We start from the raw sequence: 21,894 nt of genomic DNA on the forward strand, positions 1-21,894 counted from the left end.
TAAACACCTAACTATGTCCCTATCCAGGATCCCTTAAACCCCCGCCCCGCTCCTGCAGTTCCATTTAACATGTCTGGTATTGCATAGCATATTTTTTTTTTTATTTAGTAAAAAGTTTAAAACATTCCAAAGCATACTTTTCTTTTGATATCAGATATCTGTCAAGGCCTTCCTAATTTGAAGGACAATGATAATGATAGTAATAAAGACAACTTGTCAACATATATTAAGTTCTCACTCTGTGGCAGGTAGGGCACAAAGCACTTTATTTGCATCATCTCATTTAATTCTTACAGCAACCCAGGAAAGCAGGAATTATTGTTATCCTCATTTTACAGATAAGAAAACTGAGGCTCAAAGAGGAGAAGGGACCTGCAGAAGGTCCCCAAATTTAAAAGTGTAAGTCTTTGGATCAAACCAAGGCATCTTCCCTCAGCGATTGTGCTGGTAACCCTCCTAAGCACAAATCTTACCTAGACTAGTACTTCCCCTTAATCCAGGACAATGACCTACTACTACAAATTACACAACAACCATGCCACTTTGAGACGGCATCCTTCTGGAAAATAGTAGAAAGGAAAGTGACTTTCATTAATAATTCCCTTTCAGAAAAGTTTCTCTGTCTTCTTAACTCCCCTACAGGTATGAGCTGCCTGTGGCCTCCAGGATGAATCATGATGGTATTCTTGGTACCTTCCAGGAGGTCATGTGATCATATCACCTAGTCACGATATCCCCTTTCTCCACCCAATCGAGGCAGCTTATAGGTGCAGGCAGTATCAGTATCATCAAGGGCTGTAATTAACCCATTACAATTTACTCAAAGCAAATGAAAATGCACAATGTCGATCCCTTGTAAAGAAAAAAAAATGCTCTAAAGGTGTTTCTAGTCTCTTTTCCCCCAAACCAACCTCAAGTGAAAGAGAAGCAAGCAAACTAAAGAAAGACTTCAGGGAATACTCACTGCTCCCCAGGGGCCAGTTCTCCACTGGTTTCCACCGAGTACGTGGGTGCGGCTAGGGCTGGCGCTCCGGGGACGATAGTCCTCATTTTGGAAGGGGTGCTGAGCTAAGCCACTGTCTGGGGTCCTTTGAGGGCATGGTGACATGGAACAGTCCTGGTCGGTTTCTGGGATATAATCCTGGTCGCACTCACTCCGATCGATCACATGGTCACTATAGTTGACACACACCACTTGCCGGGTTGCCCTACCTTGCCCACAGGTTACAGAGCACTAGGTTGAATGTTCAGAAAGAGAAAGGGTTAGTCAGTTGGTGGAGGGGTTGACAATTCCTGAATGTGCATTTCTGTAAATGGCCCACCACTTTCCCAAATTTCTCAGGCCAAAAACCTTGGAATCACCCTTGTCTCCTCTCTTGTTTTCCCACCCCATATACATTTCAGTGAGAAATCTGTGAGCTCAGTATTCAAAATCACAAAATATAACCCTTTACAACAAAAGTCAAATCCTATCCTTCCTTCCAGTGATTTTCCAATTCATCTGAATAATATCCAAAATCCTTACACTGATCTACTAGACCCTTTATGATGTGGCCACTGACTACCTCTTGGACCCATCTACCATTCGCCACTCACTGCACTCCAGCTATGCTGGCCTTACTGATGCTTCTCGAACAAGCCAAGAACACTTCCATCTGAGGGACTTCATACCTACTGCACCTTTTGCCATACCACTTAGATACCCATGTGGGTCATTCCCTCACTTCACTCAGGTCCTGCTCAATGTCAGGCCTTTTTTGACCACCCTCTCTAAAAACACATCCCATCATTCTCTATTCCATTTCTCGTCTTGACTTCTTTCTAGGACTTATCAGTGCCTGTTGCTACATTACATACTTCCTTATTTGTTCATTGACTGGATCATCCATTGGAATAATCTCCATGAAGGTAGAGGCTTTATTATTCATTCTTCACTGCTCTTTCTCTAGCAAGCTTTCACCAATATCTGGTGAGTAGGCAGATGGATCTTAGAGAAGATGAACTGACAGATGGATGGACAAATGGATGGATGGACGCATGGATCAGTGTTTGGAAGCTCAAGATGTGAGAGTGAGATTATCTACTATTTATTGAGTAGTACTTTCTGTTAAGCATTTAACATACATAATCTCAAATAATCCTCACAACAGCCCTGTAAAGTAGTATTCTTTTAAGAGCAGAGCAAACTGAGACTCATGGACTTAAACCAGATTGCTCAAGGCCATGCAACAAGTAAATGCCAAGGTCTGGGTTTTTACACAGCTCTATTTTATTGCACCTCGCAAATTTCTCTCTCCATACTGATATTTATTGAGATATTAATCTCCATTCTCCCTATGACCTCTCCTCACCTATCCTAATCTATTTCCTGAACCCTGGGCTTTTTGCAGGGCAGAAAACAGAAGCTGCCTAAAGATAAAAGTTCTACTTTTATAAAAACCCATAGATGGTGCTTGGTGTACAGCAGGCAGGTTCACAGCACTGGATGAGGATTCCCACTTCCCATTCTTGGCAGGGTAAACCAAGAGCCTCTTGACTTTTAGGGACCACAGGATGCAGGAGGAATCCAGACTCAGAGTAAGAGCCTCTCCCCTCACTCTCCTGACATTTTTGGTCCTCTACAAACCTACTGCATACTAATATGACTCAGTGAAGACTGGGATTTCTGATCAACCCAACAGGACAGGCACTCAAGCAGACTGTAAACTGATTTATTCATTTTTTGAAAATGTGCATTCCTTAAACACTTAGCTAAGAATCCTTGCATACTTGGCCAACAACACATAAGTGGAGCAGAACAATTTAAATCATAAAACAAATCCAGCTCTGACATATTACCCATTGACATTTCCAAGTGGCGGCCCCCTCCGCTGACTCCTCATACCCCTCAGTGTTCCCCCCATTCCTCCAATTCCAAATAATCCACTGGCTTACAGAGCTCCAGTCCAAGGCCTTCCATTGCCCACAGGGTGTCACAGAACATTCTTCCTTTGCCACTGGTCTAGGCAGGGTAGCACAGGCACTCTCATCAGCCACAGAGCCATTCTCATCTCGGCAGCTGACGTATCTCATTCGGGTACCTTTCCCACAAGTGGCTGAGCACTGGGTGTTGGAGTAAAATCATGCAGTTATGTTACTTGGAATGGCTGTTTACTGGACAGTAGTCCACTTTCTATAGTCATGCCAGAGAACATTAGCCCCCATCCTGCCCTCCCCACTTCTCCCAGTCTATTTCTTACTGGGGTCCAAGACCCAAATCGCCACTGGGTTCTTGGTGCACTGTATGTGCTTCTCCTCGTTTCCGGGGCAGCTGGGGGAGGATGACAAGATGGTAATTCACAGTCCTAGATGTGATGGGGGAAAAAAAACCAAAGTCACTTTCAAGTCAATGCACTTTCAAGTTAATGGTCACGGTGGATAAAAATGTAAAGGCTAAGAATTCTAAAGCTTCAGATTTCTGTGTGAATCTGGGCAAGTCACATGATATCTCTCAGTCCCAATGTCTTCAATTGCAAAATGAGATATAATCTTAGTCCGTTTGTTGGGTGCCTTAATAAAGGGCAGGGGTCAGCGTGATGATTTTTAAAGCCACATTTATTCATCCATTTGTGTAAAAAGAGAAAAAATATTGTAAAAGGACATGTAAGTCATGACATAGAAGGCTATCATTTTTTTTTTTTTTTGAGACGGAGTCTCGCTCTGTCTCCCAGGCTGGAGTGCAGTGGCCGGATCTCAGCTCACTGCAAGCTCCGCCTCCTGGGTTCACGCCATTCTCCTGCCTCAGCCTCCCGAGTAGCTGGGACTACAGGCGCCCGCCACCTCGCCCGGCTAGTTTTTTGTAATTTTTAGTAGAGACGGGGTTTCACCGGGTTAGCCAGGATGGTCTGGATCTCCCGACCTCGTGATCCGCCCGTCTCGGTCTCCCAAAGTGCTGGGATTACAGGCTTAAGCCACCGCACCCGGCCTGGCTATCATTTTAAAATCATTAGTTGTTAACGTTTTACAATTCTGAAGTCCAAATGATGTTCTCACATTTCAATTAATTTCTTAATCAGAATTTACTAATCATGAACTTGCTTTCCCAGTTTGCCTAAAGATAACATTAGAATCCCAGAATGTCAAATGTAGATATAAAAGGTGTATTCAATTGGCCAATGCCTGGAATTTATATAACACCCCTCAATCATTCAGACGAAGTCCTTGTTATGAACTAAGGTCATCTGTGTACAGGTAATATTCCAAGATATGCAAACAGGAACAAAAGTACACACCTGCTCGGATTCACTCTCAGCCTCAGTGGTTAGCAACTACCCTATGATTTAATACATATTCCTCAAATGCCTAAGTGTGCTGTGCACAGTGAAAAAGTACTGAGGCACAGTGCAAAAGTGCTGGGGCTTGGTGTCAAATATGACTGAGACATCTTTGCCTTAGAAAATCTACGTGTGGAATGTGAAATTTTGTTATTTGGCTCCAGACTTTGCCTATTCCTCCGTTTTTGGTCCAAAGAAAGGCACAGGGAACTTTTTGCAAAGTGAAGAAATTATCCACATACTGCAATGGTGGGAGCCATCCCATAGTCAAATGGATATAATAGAATAACTTAAAGGGAAATATATTTTGAATCTGAAAGCAAGCTGCTGATGCTTGCTGATGCTCAGTTCTTGATTGCTTGAGATGCCATAGCTAACATTTTCCAGGCATTCATCATACTGTGGTTTGGAACATTTCAATACAATAACATATTTTTTATTATAAGTCACATGTGTTGGGTGGTTAATTGATCGATGATGACAACATGAACAGCACTGCCATATTAATTTATTTTTTAACACTCTTTTACCATCAACAACCCACTCTGAAAGGCAGCAGATTGAGGGTGCTCAGGATGGAGACAGTACATCAGCCACATGGGGCTTCACTCAGAGTGTGAGTTCTGGGAATAGTCTGGGTTCAAATGCCATCTTCAGCAATTAGCAAAGCTGCTATGCAAACCCAAGTGTTCTCTTTATACATTCTCTTTACATACATGATGCCAAAATCAAGGTCTGTATAGAATAGTATGCTAGTGAGTGGTTATCCACCAGCTTCTTGAGAAAAAAAGATGTGTATGTGTGTGTGTTTATAGACATTGTGTGTACACAAACACACACATATTACATGGATGTACATACACATACATATGTATATATGTTTATTTATTATAAATTTTACTGATAGAAAGGATGTATAGCAATTTTGAAATAATAAAAAAATATACAATTATTTATTTTAAATTCCATACAATCAACTGATTCTCACAGAATACATTTGTTGATTTTTGCTGAACTTTTGAACCTGTTGCCCACCTATATTTGTAACTGCCAAATGAGTATAGTTCAGGCATGAATGTTAGTTGATATATTCTTTATGTTTAAGGGTAGGATGAAAGTGTAATGATGAAGATGTATGGCCAGAACTTGACTCACTGACCAATGATGTGGAAGATGTCTTTGCTGAATCAGATACTTTTCAGATATTAGAAGAATATCTCCACATCCTTTTGTTCTATTCACAATGTAATTGCTACAGACACAAGACTCTTTTACATTTAATCTGCATCATTAACATTTTCTCCATTACTTTCTTAAGTCTAACCAATCAACCAAATAATAAATTAAGCCCTGAATTGCAGCACTTGCTGATTCTTGTGGTGTAAATACTCTCATCATGGCCAATTTCAAGCTATGAACTTGATGTCAATGAACACAGAGCTGGGGAGAGATATGTGGTAGCCCACCCTTACATAGTACATCCACCATACAGACACATACGTATGTCATGTAAGTTCTGAGTGTTTATAAACTTTGTTTTTAATACCACATATTTAATTATAGGTTTATATTTTCGGTTTTTAGTAATGGTTATACTTAAAAATCAGTTTGCAAAACTCCTGCAAAATTTATCGATTGGCTCTTGTGAGCTGGTACAAGTTAGCTCCAGCAAATCACTGCCTGAACATATGACACTAGTTACTGAATACTACACTGAAATCATTTTAGAAATACGAGTTTAAGAAAATGAGCCCAAAACCCAACATTCATCATCCAATAAGAATTAAAAGCAAACCTACATATACTTCAAATAACTAGAGAAGAACAAAACTGACACATCAAGATATTTGATTATAAATGTAACATATAGGTAAATCTGGACAAGTTAATCTACTGGTTGCTCTACCGACATATGTATCTATGAAAGGGTTTCAATTTTGTCTGAACAGCTGGGCAGTTTGGTATCTTGGTCCCCAAAGTCAATAACTGAGTTGGACAAAGGAAATTTACCTGGGTATCAGTTGGTCTAGTTGCTGCATTACAGTCATTGTCATCTACCACTGACATATAAGTCCCAATGATGCATTTCACTGCTCTTAGCTGGTATCCCTGTCCACAAGTGACACTGCACTGGAAGAAGGAGGACAAAAGGTATATACAATTCAGTAAATCTTCTCTTTCCCTTACTTTCCCCATAATATTCTGCAAGAGAGAAATATTTCCATCATGGTAGGCCAGAGGGCGGGCACTCAAATAAATTAGGTCGAAGTAGGCAATCCTGCTCTGTACAAATTATACTGATTCATTATTATGATGACCCTTGGAATTATTTCTGCCTCCCATTGAAATTATATTTATAGGGGTTCAACTCATTAACTGTGAACTCCTAGAAGAAGTTCATAGTATCTCCATCATTCTTACATCTTTCACACTACATAGCAGAGTGCTGTGGCTAAAATAGGTACTTAATAGAGCTGTGTGACTTTATTTGACTCCTAGGAAATTATCCTGAAGAAATAACTGGAGTTTGCATCAATATTTTTATACAGAATGGCCTTTGCAATATTATTTATAAGAGACAAAAAAACTGGACACCACCAAAGTATGCAACAACCAAAAGTTGAATATCACAGCATACAAGTAATTAGGAAAATAATGTAGCCACTAAAAGGCCAATTGTTAGATTATAAAAAGCAGTCTAAAAACAATAAGTAGAGGGAGTGATAACACAGAAATGGCAGACTAGGGAGCTCCAAGAATTGGTCCCTCCACTGAAGCAACTGTTAAGCTGGCAAAAACTGGAACCAACTTTTTGGAACTCTGGAATTTAAACAAAACCTTGCAGAAACTAGGTGAATGCTTAAGAAAAAAAAGAAGCCACTCAATTTTGGTGAGAAAGTGTCATGGCATTTCTGATTACCCACCTACCACACTACATATTCCTCTCAAATGTACAGGGATCTTTTTTTTTTAAGAGGGATCATATGTTAGACTACAAAACAAGTCTCAATATGCTTTAAAAGAATGAGATTGCACAACCACAGTGGAGTGAGGCAAGAAATCAGTAACACAAGAAAAACTAGAAATTTCACAAATATGTGAAAACTGAACTACATACTCTTAACCAATAGGTCAAAACAGAAATCATAAGGGATATTAGAAAATACTTTGAGATAAATTAAAATGAAAGCAGAATATAAGAAAATTTATGAGATGCAATGAAAGCAATGTTCACAGGAAATCTATAGCTGCAAATACCTACAGCTAATAAAGAAAAAAAATAAATGAAGAAAGATCTCAAATCCACAACCTAACTTTACTTCCTAAGGAACTAGAAAAATAAGAGCAAACTAAAACAAACAAACAAACAAACAAAAACAAGAAAAGGAAAGAAATAATAAAGATTAGAATGGAGATAAATAAAATAGAGAGTAGAAGAACAACAGAAAAAAATCAACAGAACCAGAAATTGATTTTTTGAAAAGATCAACAAAATTGATAAACCTTTAGCTAGAATGACTAAGAAAAAATGAGAAAAGACTCCAATTACTAAATATTAGAAATGAAGGAGGGAACATGTCTACTGACCTTACAGCGATAAAAAAGGTTATAATAGAGTACTATGAACAATTGCATGCAAATATATTAGAGAATCTAGCTAAAACATGCAAACTTACACAAATTGCCTAGAAACAGACAAATCACAAAAACTGACTCAAGAAGAAATAAAAAATATTAACAGATGTATAAGAAGTAAAATGACTGAATCATTAATCAAAGCCTTCCTCAAAAAGAATAGTTTTCACCAGTTCACTCATGAATTTTAGCAACCATTTAAATAAACATTAATACCAATCTCTTTCAAATGCTTCCAGAAAAAAAAAATAAAAAAATAGGAGAACACTTCCTAACTTATTCCATGAGACCAGTATTACACTAACACCAAAGCCAAAGACAACACACACACACACACACACACACACACACACACACACACACCAGACTAATATTGCTTATAGAGATGTAAAAATCCTCAACAAAGTACTAACAAATTGAATCCAAAAGCATACTAAAAGGATAATACATCATGGCCAAGTGGGATTTAGTCCAGGAACATAAGGCTGGCCCAACATAAGAAAGTCAATCAATGCAATACATTACATTAGTAGAGCAATGGAAAAAAAACCATGATTATCTCAATTGAAGAAAAGCATTTGACAAAATTCAACATCTTTTCATGATGAAAACATTCAGAACGCTAGCAATAAAAGGGAACTTATTCAACATCATAAAGGGCACTTAGGAAAAAAAAACCCCACAGCTAACACCATACTCAATAGTAGAGAGTAAAACTTTCCCTCACAAGATCAGAAACGTGACAAGGATGCCTACTTTCACCACTGCTGTTCATCATTGTACAGGAAGTTCTAGCCAGATAAATTAGGAAAGAAAAAGAAATATTAACAAAAGACAGGCAAAGAAAGTGGGAAGGAAGAAGTACAACTAATTTTATTTGCAGATGTCATCATACTGTACATTGGAATCCCAAGAATCCATTAAAACTATTACTAGAGCTAATAAACAAATTTAGCAACATTGAAGGATACAAGATAAACAAAAGCCCATTGTGTTTCTATACATCAGCACTGAACAATCCCAAAGGGAAATTAAAAAAAATTCCACTTACAGCAACATCCAAAAGAATGAAATACCTAGGAACAAGTTTAAACAAGGAGGTAAAAGGCTTTCTATGCTAAAAACTATAAAACTTTGCTTGAGAAATTAAAGACCTAAATAAATAAAAAGATATTACATGTCTATGGATTAAAAGATTTAGTATTGCTAAGGTGACAATATTCCCCAAATTAATCCACAGATTCAGTGAAATTCCAAACAAAATCCTAATAACGTTTTTGCAGAAATGAAAAAGCAGATTCTCAAATTTATATAGAATGACAAGAGACCCCAAACAGCCAAAATGATATTGAAAAAGAACAAAGCTGGGGGAATCATACTTCACAATTTCAAAATGTACTATAGTGATCAAAACAGTCTACTGGTATAAGAATAGATGTATAGACTACTGACATAAAATTCAAAGTCCAGAAATAAACCCATATATGTATGGCCAAGTGACTTTCAACAAGAGTGCCAAGCCCACTCAATGGAGAGAAAACAGTCTCTTCAGCAAGTGGTGCTGAGACAACTGGATGCCTACATGCAAAAGCATGATGTTGGAATCTTGCCCCACTCTATATACAATAATTAACCCAAAATGGATCAGTGGCCTAAATATAAGAGCTAAAACTAGAAAACTCTTTTTTAAAAAATGGCAGAAAAGCTTCATGACATTGGATTCGGCAATGACTTCTTTGTTTGACATCACAAACAAGGGCAATAGAAAATAGACAAATTGGACGACATCATAATTTAAAACCTTGTGCATTAAAGGACACTATCAACAAAGTAAAAAGGCAACACAGGGGATAGGAGCAATATTTGCAAATCATATCTCTGATAAGGAATTGACATCTAGAATCTACAACTCAATAACAAGAAAAACAAATAGATCAAAAAATGAGAGAAGGAATATTACTGAACTATACATTTAAAATGGTTAAGATAAATTATATGATGAGTTTATTTTGCTATTAACACAATTCATATTTTTTTAAAAATTGGCAAAGAACTTAATAGACACTTCTCCAAGAAAGATATATTCAAATGACCAACAAGCACATGGAAAGATGCTCAATACCTTTTGTTATTAGGGAAATACAAATCAAAACCATGGTAAGATAAATTTATGTTACTTGGAATTTTAAAAAGGGAAAATAACAATTTTGGCAAGGATGTGGAGAAAATGGAACCCTTGTATATTATAATAAAAATGAAAAATTATGCAGTTGCTATAGAACATCATTTGGTAGTTAAAAAGTTAAACCCGGAGCTGGGCGCAGTGGCTCAGGCCTGTAATCCTAGCACTTTGGGAGGCTAAAGTGGGCAGATCATGAGGTCAGGAGATTGAGACCACCTTGGCTAACATGGTGAAACCCCATCTCTACTAAATATACAAAAAATTAGCTGGGCGTGGTGACACACGCCTGTAATCCCAGCTACTCGGGAGGCTGAGGCAGAAGAATCGCTTGAATCTAGGAGGCAGAGGTTGCCGTGAGCCAAGATTGCGCTACTGCACTCCAGTCTGGGCAACAGAGTGAGATTCTGTCTCAAAAAAAAAAAAAAAAAAAAGTTAAACTCAGAATTACTATATGATTCAGCAACTCCAATCCTAGATACACATCCAAAAGAAGTGAAATCAGGTACTGAAATAAATGCCTGAAATAAATATTCATAGCAGCACTAGTCACAATAGCCAAAGGCAGAAACAACCCAAATGTCCATTGAGGGATAAATGGATAAACAAATGTTGGTACATCCATACAATGGAATATTATTCGGCCAAGTACTGATACATGCTATAATATAGATGAATCTAGAAAACATTACGGTATGTGAAAGAAGTTAGACACAAAAGGCCACAAATTCCATGATTCCATTTCTATGAAATGTCCAGAAAACGTAAATCCATAAAGACAATGCAGATTGGTGGTTGCCAGGGACTGAGGGTAGAGTGGGGTGGGAAACGATTGCTTAATTCCGTGGTCCCCAACCTTTTTCGCACCCAGGACCAGTTCCACGGAAGACACTTTCCACAGATGGGGTGGGTGGGGGTGGTTTCAGGATGAAACTGTTCCACCTCAGATCATCAGACATTAGATTCTCATAAGGAGTGCACAACCTAGATCCACGCATGTACAGTTCACAATAGGGTTTGCACTCCTATGAGAATCCAATGCTGCCGCTGATCTGACAGGAGGTGGAGCTCAGGCAGTAATGCTTATGCACCCTCACCTGTTGCTATGCAGCCTGGTTCCTTACAGGCCACGGCCCATGGCCCATGACCCAGGAGTTGGGGACCCATGGCTTAACGTATACAGGGTTTCCTTTTGGGGTGAGGAAGTTTTGTAACCAGATAAAAAAGGTAGTAGTTGCAAAACATTAAGAATATACTAAATGCCACTGATTTGCTCACTTTAAAATGGTTCATTTTGTATTATGTGAGTTTCACTTCTATTAAACAATTGTCAGAATACAGCCATAATATTAATTTAAAAAATATTAGAAGAAAATCATAAACATGTTAGCAAAAACAAATTTCTTCAGTGTAGAGGTAGAACTGGGTTTGGTTTTCTTCTTGCTGAAATACATTTTGAAAAATTTCTCTTATGAATATTTATGACTCTTAAATAACATCTTCAAAAATCTGTTCCCCTGAACTGCATGTTCAGTTAAAGGAAAAAAAGGGTCTCTGATTATAAGCTGTGCTAGGAATGGCCTGGTGTGGAGACAGACAAAAAACAGGCATGTCAATTCTAATAGATGTTATATTCAGATCTTGACAGTGACCCTAAGCTGTGTTCTCCTCTTATTATTCCCTAAAAGTTATACAGACATAGAGAAAAAGATGAGATTAGAAGTATAAGTGAACTCTCCCTATTAATTCAGATATGATTGGCTATTTGGACTGTGGATGCTATGAAATGGGGAAGATTCAGAAGAGTGTCCATATCAGTGAAAGAAATTGTAAGGGTGCCATAATAAAGCTGCTTCCACTTGTTGCATGCATATTTGGAAATGAAGATAGAGGCTAAAAGACTGAAGTGGCTGTGGCTGGTCAGGGTGAAGGGAGGGTCATTCTTCAAGAGATTACGTAAGTGACAGCAGACAGCTGTTCTACTTCTAATGGGAACTCAGAGTGCTACTTAAATAGTACCCTGAATGCTTTTGCTTCTATATTAGGAAGGACTTAATACCGAGAGTAGTAACTTTTCAGATGCAAGCGTAAGGGAGACTTTCACTCTCTCCTTTAAGAATAGCTCAAGTTAAGACTGCGGAACCTACAGACCAGAGGACTCGGAGAAGATTATTTCCAAGCGTGAGGGTTTTGCAACTTTTGATCTAATTAATTATGTTTGAAGAGTCTGGTTTATTTATGAGAGGTGAGCTTTGTAATTGTGATATTGGGAGCCAAAATATCTTTTCCAAATCTCATTCCAGATCTTCCTGCCAGAGACTCTGATGCTAGATCACCTTCTGTAACAGACCCACAGAGGCACACTAGAAGATAACATCAGCCAGACATGAAATCTGTTGTGAATTTGTTCAAACGCTCATGTGCTCAAGCTAAAGGGCAAAGATAGGCATGCGGGTCTGTAAAAGAGGTAATCAGCTCCAGGAGGGCAGGCAGCAATGCTTGGAAGGGGGGCAAAATGGTTGCAGAGTTACATGTGCTTGATCCAGTGCCATGGTGGTGTCCTGCATGCCACCCGGCACACCGGTTAAATCTCCACCACTGGAATGCTCCTTTGCAAGCCCTCTTCAGATAAGAAGGAAAGAATGTAGTAGTTAAGAATCTTATCGTTCAAAATACCTGTCCCCAGGGACCCGCCTGCCAGGATGCACATTCCGGCTGCTGACAAGTCTGCATAGATGTTGGCTTGGTCTCAGGGTCACACATTCTATCATTTAATCGATCTTCACCAAACTGACACCAGACCTGGCGGTGCTTATGCCCTTTTCCACAGGTGACCAAGCACTGTAATGAAAAGCGGAGCCAGTCAGGGTCATTTCTGATCAATGTGTTGTGGTTTCTGGGGTGATTTATTGATGAGTAGGAACAGGTGTGTCCTTTTCCCACAGCAATCCCTCTCCCATAGCAATTTGTAAATATACTAAGCCTCATTTTTTTCGTTTTCGTTCATTTATTCATTCATTCTATAATTATAGTCTCTGGGCCAGTTTCAAGCACAAAATAAACTCAACATAGCACCATGCTATAAAATTTGAAAAACAACATCCATAATTTTCTAGCATAGGAGTTAAGAGTGGGTAATTATAAATCAGATCAACCTAGGTTTTATCACTTACATAACCAGGTCACAAGATCTCTCTGAACCTCAATTTTCTTATCTGTAAAATGAGAATTAGTGTCTACTGCAAAGGGTTGTGAAGACTAAACGAAACAAATCCAACTAAAGCTCTTGGCACAATGTTCATTTAATAAATGTTGAACATAATCATCATTTTATCCATACTTATCGTAGAAAATTTGAAAACTATAGAAAAACATAAAAGAAAAAATTATAATGATCCCAAATCTCACTACCCAAGGATAACCATTATCAGTATTTTATTATTTTCTTTCCAGTCTTTCTCAGCAACTTTGGATTATAGTGAATTTACAGTTTGATCTCCCAACCTGCATTTTATCACATATTGTTACAAAGGTTTGTTACTTAGTTTGAAATTATACTATGATGTTAGCTATCTAAGTAAAATTTAAACCCACTACTTATTTTCTCTTTTTTAACCAAGTAGTAGAGATTTTTAAGCTAAAGTAATTTGTTAACCTAGAACTAAAGCACTAGGTTTGCAGTTCATTTGTCCAGGAATCAGATACTGTTAATCAAATACGCTGTTAATTGACTACTATTTCAGGGGCATTAATAGTATCCTTTTCAGATTTATTTGATGATGAAAATAAACAGTTAATACTGCACTTATAAGGATGGGATAAGAGCATGGATATAAGAGCTGTAGCAGGGAAACTTTTTCTTTCCCCATATTCCTGATTTGGCCCATAAAAAAGGAAACTTCTGTTTTGTATTTCTCATTTCCCTTCTTCCCTTTAAGGAAGGCGGAGTGAGTCCCTGCTTGGTAAGAATCTCCTTGGGCTGTGTTAACAGTGGGCTATGTTAGTAGTGCGTGCTAATACTATACCATAAAAGCAAGAAAGAGGCTGCATCTTCTTTCTCTTGTTGTCCTGGGACCATCTGTGCTAAGCACTGGAGGGTTTGCCTTGTGCTTCATAAAGTAAAGGATGAAAAAGGCATAAATCTGGAATATTCAGTCTGGTCCATTTCTTTTTTTTTTTTTCCGAGTTTTTTTTTTTTTTTTTTTTCTTGCAGTTGGATGGGTAAGTCAGAGAGGTCACTCCCTGGGGTCTAATTCTCTTATTTCAAAGTCAAGGAAGTAGGAAACCTCATGTTGACTTCAGATGTGAGCTAGTATAGCTTTATGATTAATAAATCCATGATTTCCTTTCAGTGACTTAGCTAGGGCTTAAAGCGGAGGGAAGGTGATGGACTGGAACTTCAAAATCACAACAGAAGCTACCACAGTGAGTGATCCAGCCAAGCCCAAAGTGCCTCTGAGGTCACTGGTAGACTCGTTACATCCAGTACTACAGTCATGGTGCAGGCAGAGAACTGGAGTTGTTTTCTCAAGGGAGACAAGGGAGAAAGGGAGAGGTAGGAGAAAGGTGCACAAGGGTTCACCTTAAACAGATAGAGAGCACCAGAACTAGAATATGAGAGATGACCTAGGGGAAATAACAGCCCTCCCATATTACCTCTGACCAGTCTCCAGATTTCCACTGTGGACAAGGAAACTCACTGCACCTCTGAATGGTAACTTTCTCTTGATGTGTGCATTTGCTGTCATCCAGCACATCATTTCGGGTATTGACACAAATGGCCCTTCTCCTCTGGGTCCCACCATCACAGCTTTTAGAACACTGTAGGGACAAAAATAAATAAATAAAACTGTTGCTAAGTTTCTTATAAAGTATGCTCAAGATCTTGGCTATGTTGTCTCTTCCAGCTCTTAAGAAACAAACACACAAGCTGGCCAACACTAGTTGTTATTTTGGTGGAGATCTTTTCATGTTATCAGTTTGCTTACCAGGTTTATAATTAAAGTCAATATTAGCTTATTGACATACAAAAGTAAAATTGGAAATCGCTTGTAGAGTATGCAAAATAAATCAGTTGAGCTGTTCCACTTCTTTCAATTTTCCACACGTCATGCCCACGTGAGATATTATAAATCAATCATGCTACTCTATTCTGGAAAGCTTGAATGGGGTCAGGCATTACAAATCAATCATGGTCATCTCTTCCACACAGCCTAAATGGGGCTTACACACCAGCAAGGAGCCACCACCAACTAATCAGACAGCATCCAAGAAGACTCTTTGAGTGAGAGCCAACTTACTTCAGTCCAGGCAGAATAGCGCCAGCCACCTGTGTTACATTCCCCTGAGCATTTTTCACGGTTGCTTGGTTTGGGATGACTACTGCAGAAACCATCATCAACCTTCTCGGTCTTCCCATCCAGCCTGCTATATTTGGCACAGTAGATGTCTAATGTGCGGTAACCCAAACCACACTGGGCACTACATTCACTCCTGCTGGCCACATGCCACCTATGCAAAAATAATGGGGCAAAACCAACATTTCTGTTAAAAATATATGCCTTATCTATAGTCAACTGGTATTCATAGAAGAGTTGAGTTCTTTTTTCTTTCTTAACTCAAATACCGTGAAGCCCAAAGCCACAGTCAGTTACTAAAATCTAATTTTAAACCAACATATCCGCGTATTTTTCATGGTTGCCAATGTACATACAAGTCACAGAATGACAGCCAGAGGTGTTATCTTTGTGATGATTTTACCCCGATACAGTCAATCTGAAATTAAAGCTACCAAAAGGAAAAAAAAAATTCAAGTGTATTAAAACCTGTGTACATTATTATCTGTAAATAAAGGCTCTTAAATTCCTTGAAGACATGGACTATATTTTATACAATTCAATTTTACACTTTAAAATTAGATTTGAATCTATAAATCTCTGTCACCTTTGTATCTGTACTACCTATAATGAGATTATGGGGGGACACAGGTATTCCATATGTGCTGGCCAATCATCTGGTTCTTTAATACCCTAGGACCATGATCAGCAGTGCTTAAATTTAAAAAGAAAATAAATAATATTCTTAAATTAAATAGTATATTCTAAATAAATGTATTTAAAATACCTTAAAATGTATTTTGTTGATTAGATTTAGAAATCCAAAAAGGGTGATTTCTTTGTACTCTTCATTGGATTTCACTCTTGACCGTTCACTCTTTACTGCTCAGAAATTGGGTGGTTTGTTGGTTGCCAATGTCCTGAGACTACTTCTATGTGTACCTGTCCAGGGTAGAACTCAGGGGAAATAATAAGAGTTCTGGCCTCATGCTTATCTTGGAATTTCTCATGAATGTCCAAAAGTAGGTCAGAGTTGACCATCTGGCAAGTAAAGTGGGCTATGGAGATTTTCCAATAGAGCGACACCGTATTTGGGGGATTTTGTTCTAACCCGGAACATGTTCAATGAGGAATTGTAAAACAATGCTTTATCTCATCCTGTCACAGTCTAGTGGGGCAAACTCTCACTTCCTTCAGGAAGTGTGGCAAAAATGTGGCCCAATTCAACAGAAGCATCTGGAACTTTCATCTGCTCTTTGATTCTTGGCTACCTTCTCTTTGCCTTCGTCACCATTTCCTTGTGGAAAGGTTATTTTCCATCCTGGATGAAGAAGGAAGGTGTCCTGCCTCCACAAGACAACACGCCAGCAGCTTAGCATGGCAGAGTGGCTCAAGTGCCCCTGATAGTAACATCATCCCCAGAATCTGAGCAGAGAATCTTGAAGAGTCTATGGAAAGGGCATAGCACTGCCTTAGAAAAGTTCTCAAAATGCTACCCCCTGCTTCTTAGTCTCTCCCTGGATAGTGGTCTTCAATGTTTCGTGTTCATTTAGTTCATTTCAAGGGACATAAAATACAATTATATTTTATTGCTATATTTCAGAAAACCATATTCCAAAGTGTTGTTAATAAGTAGAAACTGGGCCGGGCGCGGTGGCTCAAGCCTGTAATCCCAGCACTTTGGGAGGCCGAGACGGGCGGATCATGAGGTCAGGAGATCGAGACCATCCTGGCTAATACGGTGAAACCCCGTCTCTACTAAAAAATACAAAAAACTAGCCGGGCGAAGTGGCGGGTGCCTGTAGTCCCAGCTACTTGGGAGGCTGAGGCAGGAGAATGGCGTGAACCCGAGAGGAGGAGCTTGCAGTGAGCTGAGATCCGGCCACTGCACTCCAGCCTGGGTGACAGAGCAAGACTCCGTCTCAAAAAAAAAAAAAAAAAAAAAAAAAAAAAAAAAAAAAAAAAAAAAAGTAGAAACTGAGAACAAAAAGAGTAACCCTGTGTGTTTTTGTTGCAGGGGCAGTTGTGGGATTAAATAATTTTGAGAACTACTGAATTCAAAAGGTTTTATGTATTATAGAACTTCTCAAGGCCTTCAAAATGTTGATCAGCATTATTAATCTCCACATGGGGAAGGAGATTCTTGGTAAGGCTTCTCAGACATACTGGTGTGTCATGGATTGTCTTTCAAAATGAGTGATCTACAACCATGCTTTTTGAAAAGCTATTTCAGAGTTTGACCAATCAGTAACAATCCTCTCTTCAGTCTTTCAGTTTTGGACACAGCTACTTGACAATAATTACTATAAATCAAGGTTATATTGACTGTCACTTTGATAGATGCAAGATAGAACATCTTATTTATAGGCTTGGTTTGTGTCTGTGTATTTTTCAGTGAACAATTTTATTTTCCCCACAATCTATACAGGCCAGTAAGATACGCGTCTCAATGCTGACAAATAGGCATGAGCTTTTGGGTAATTTTAGGAATGAGCAAGCACCTGTCTAATCCTAAACTCATGGGTTTTCTTTGCATTTTAAAATTCCTAACCCTATGATCTTTACATCTACCAAAAGACCTGGACATAATCCCTTCGCCTTTTCTTTAATTAGAGGTGCTATTATTACCATTGGAGCCTATGATCTGACCTGCTGTCCTTGTTTAGTCTGAGTAGAGATTATATATAAAAGGTAAGTGTTAAAAAAATAGTGACTTTCTCCAAATGGGAAATTTAGAATTTAGAATAGCTTAGTATGCTAGCGTACCTACTATATGAAATAAAAGAACTGAAGCCCTGCTTACACCTAGGTATTGTAATGTTATTTTTAATAAAAATCCAGAGGATGAACTATGGAATCAGAAAGACCTGGATGTGAGTGTCAATTAAGGGACCCTAGTTGAGTCACTTAACTTCACTAAGCCTCAGTTTCCTCATCTGTGAAACAGAGGGAAACAGAATCTATTTCACTGGGATATTTGGGGGATTGAGTGAAGCAAGGCATGTGTAGCATTTCACACATATGGCAGACATTCAAGAAAAGTAGCTATTCCTGTTATAATTTATTATTATTATTATCATTATCCTTGGTGTTTCATTCTCCAACCAAGTTTTAAGTATCAGGTAATTCCACATAAATCAATGAGCAGAAATCTATTTGAGATCTTTTGCATCATTTTACACAAAAACTCATGGTTTCAAGGGTATCTTTTAATGTATTAGCTTTGTAAGCACTGTTTAAATTTTATATCTAAAGGCTTCCAATGCAGGAGAAATTTTGGAGAACATCACATAAGCCAGCATCATCCCAAATTAAATAGTGGCTCACTTTGGAATCTGCTCAAAGTGAAAAATATTTTTTCAAAATAACAGCTCAAACATTATCTCCACCCTCAAATTGGTGCTCCATGGGTAAACTTAAAAAGAGGGTTCTTAAATAATTATTTATTTTTATGATCGCATTCAATTATTCACAGTGCTATGTATAAATTCACCATCTTTGTGATCATAGGAGCACACTTAGCACTGCAGGCAGGAGTTCTGCTGTATCTATAGTTATCATCGGAGACTCAACCAGTCCCGTTCTGATTCAATCAGTGGAGAAAAAACAGGTAAGGGGTTCCAAGCAAGGTAGGGAACACGGATGGGGCAAAAAAACTCATGGGAATTACTTCTTTTCACGAAGGAAGAGAAGATACCCAGAATAGAATCCATGAATACCACTCATCATTATAACTGAATTAAGAATAAAAACAACTTTCTCCTAGGGTTTAAGCACAGGATCTAGGTGCAGACTAACCACATTTAGATTTCCACCACTCCACTAACTAGTTGTGTGAGCTTGGGCAATTTGCTTAATGACTCTCAGCCTCTATTTTCCTTATTTGTAAAATGGTAATAATAATAATATATAATGTCGTAATGTTTGAAGAATTAGTAGTGTATTAATTATATTAACAGGATAATAGATAATGGGATAATATAAGAACTATCTTGTTAGTAAAAGAATATTAATAGGATAATATATAACTGTTAAAAAATAGTTCTTAGTAAATAGTTGACTCTATTACCATAACCATTACAGAGTACTGGGGAATATAGTGATAATTTGATATAAGGCTACTCAGAAAATGTCACCATTCTCAATTTATTAAGGTTATGCCTCAAGGAATCTATCCAACAATTCATTTTCCCCCAAACTTTAGTGATTAATTCAGTTTAGCAGTTAATTAACTAATTATTTTTTCCTGAATAGACTTTAACTTAACTCAATTGGCTGAAACAATGGGTTTATATGGACGCTATCTACAACAAGAATATTGCCTAGTATAAATGTCTGCCTTTTAATGTCTTCTTGGTTTTTTTTTCACAATGACTTTTGTCACTATATTTTGGCAAGTCAATTTCAGTAGGGCAATGAGCTAGAAAGTCAGTGACACTGGGTAGAGGCTAGACAGATCCTGGGCTTTGAAGTCAGAGCCTCCAGTCAGAACTGGCAAAAATATGACTTTCATACCATAGCTCCTCTCACTCCCATGGCAGACATTAGTAGTCAATATCAGAACTCCTCTGTTTTCTCAGAGCCTCAAGTAGGCCTTATAATCTGCACTAAAGCACTACAGGCAGCCAATACCCTTTGATTGGATTTGGCATTGTAATGTGGAACCTTCAAAATGCTTAAGCATTTACTTTTCGGCTTACAAATGGTGAGACCTTAACACATTCCCATACTACTCTCCACTGAATTTCCCTTCTTAAAAGGCGGATAAAACAGCAACTCACCTTAACTGTATTTAACTGTCATGCAGACTATACAATGCAAGCACCGACTACTTAATATTTCAATATGACGCAGTCAACCTTGCAGGCAAATAGAAAAGCTTCAGAATGCTCTACCCACCCAATATTTCCTGCCTTGGATTTTACACTTTTCTTAAATGCAGAATTGTTTGAATATCTCAGACATCTGTATATACATTTTCTTCTTGTTTCTTCCATTCATTGCTACCTTAGTGCACTGCAACTGTCATGTGTGTAGGAGTTCTTCTACTAGGAGGTATACACTCTAGGTAGATATAGGTCATTACGGGTACTTTGAGGGACGAGGTTCTCCTCCTTTTCTTTTGACTTTCAAAACAAGTTTTCACATACAATGTGACTCAATCATAATGCTAATACCTACCCAACAAGTTGTGAGGATCAACTGAGAATGTTTTTTTTGGCAAGTGCCATACTCTATTAGCTATTTTTAATTCTTAAATGAATAAGAAATCTGCACATGTATGTCTTGGATAATCAGTTCCAGAGGGATGGAGAACTGGTTAAGGCTTATTTCACTGAAACACAAGAAAGGGGAACTAAAGACCAGCATCCCCCCCTTTTGCTTCTCCTGCTGGGACCTCCTGCAAGACTCTCACAATTCAGTAATAAAGGTCTTGAGAAAACAGTGGCCCACCTCAGGTCACAGTCTGTGCCGCAGGGTTCAGTAATGGGTCCAGGCTGGGGCAGCCGATCGCATCTTTGATCAGAAACAGTAAGCTGATCAGATTCCCTGGTGCAAACAAGTTTTCGTTTCCGTTCCCCTAAGCAGAGAGGGAAAAAAAATTATTCAGGGAAAACAATCTATTCCATAAACTATTTAGACCCTGGATTGGCAAGCATTTTCTCTAAAGAGCTAGATAGTAAATATCTTCAGAGCATATGATCTCCGTTACACTATTCAACCCTGACCTTACAGGGCAAAAGCAGCCACTCAAAGTCAATACATAAACAAAATTGGCATGGCTGTGTTCCAATAAAATTTTATTTGTAAAAGTAGGTAGCCCGGGCGCAGTGGCTCACGCCTATAATCCCAGCACTTTGGGAGGCTGAGGTGGATGGATCATCTGAGGTCAGGTGTTCAAGAACAGCCTGGCTAACATGGTGAAACCCATTCTCTACTAAAAATACAAAAATTAGCCAGGCATGGTGGCATGTACCTGTAATCCCAGCTACTTGGGAGACAGAGGCATGAGAATTGCTTGAACCCGGGAGGCGGAGGTTGCAGTGAGCTGAGATTATGCCACTGAACTCCAGCCTGGGTGACACAGCAAGACTCCATCTCAAAAAAAAAAAAAAAAAAAAAAACACAAAAAAGAAAAAAAAAGTAGGCGGTGGGCTGAATTTGGCCTACTGGCTGTGGTATGCTGACTCCTCATTTAGACAAAAGAAAACAAAATAAATAACATATGCTATGACTACTAAAACCATGCCTCTGGAAAATTACAATGGCAGAGGTGATTTTTGCTTGGTTTTACACGTGTACAAAAATTTCTTAGGATTAAGAAACTAAAATTTCCTGAATCCCTTAAAAAGTTCAACTTCCCAGTCAAAAATAATCAGACACATTCAAAGAAAAGAGATTAGAGAATGTATGCAAATAGAAGAGTTTT

General features: G+C 38.4%; 1 protein-coding gene across 3 annotated transcripts in view; it reads right to left on the reverse strand.

The window, feature by feature from the left end:
* Nucleotides 1–21,894, reverse strand: part of LOC105483473 (ADAM metallopeptidase with thrombospondin type 1 motif 9) — a 176,159-nt gene that overhangs the window by 87,180 nt on the left and 67,085 nt on the right. For all 3 annotated transcript variants that reach the window (XM_011744381.3, XM_011744376.3, XM_024793341.2), the window contains 8 exons: nucleotides 20,919–21,045; nucleotides 15,429–15,639; nucleotides 14,785–14,949; nucleotides 12,805–12,969; nucleotides 6,324–6,443; nucleotides 3,240–3,344; nucleotides 2,935–3,102; nucleotides 965–1,234 (listed from right to left, as the gene is read on the reverse strand). In XM_011744381.3, the coding sequence (XP_011742683.2) occupies nucleotides 965–1,234; nucleotides 2,935–3,102; nucleotides 3,240–3,344; nucleotides 6,324–6,443; nucleotides 12,805–12,969; nucleotides 14,785–14,949; nucleotides 15,429–15,639; nucleotides 20,919–21,045 (1,331 nt within the window). The remainder of the gene's footprint in view (nucleotides 1–964; nucleotides 1,235–2,934; nucleotides 3,103–3,239; nucleotides 3,345–6,323; nucleotides 6,444–12,804; nucleotides 12,970–14,784; nucleotides 14,950–15,428; nucleotides 15,640–20,918; nucleotides 21,046–21,894) is intronic.

Source organism: Macaca nemestrina, chromosome 2 (genome assembly GCF_043159975.1).
Source record: "Macaca nemestrina isolate mMacNem1 chromosome 2, mMacNem.hap1, whole genome shotgun sequence".
NCBI lineage: Eukaryota > Metazoa > Chordata > Mammalia > Primates > Cercopithecidae > Macaca > Macaca nemestrina.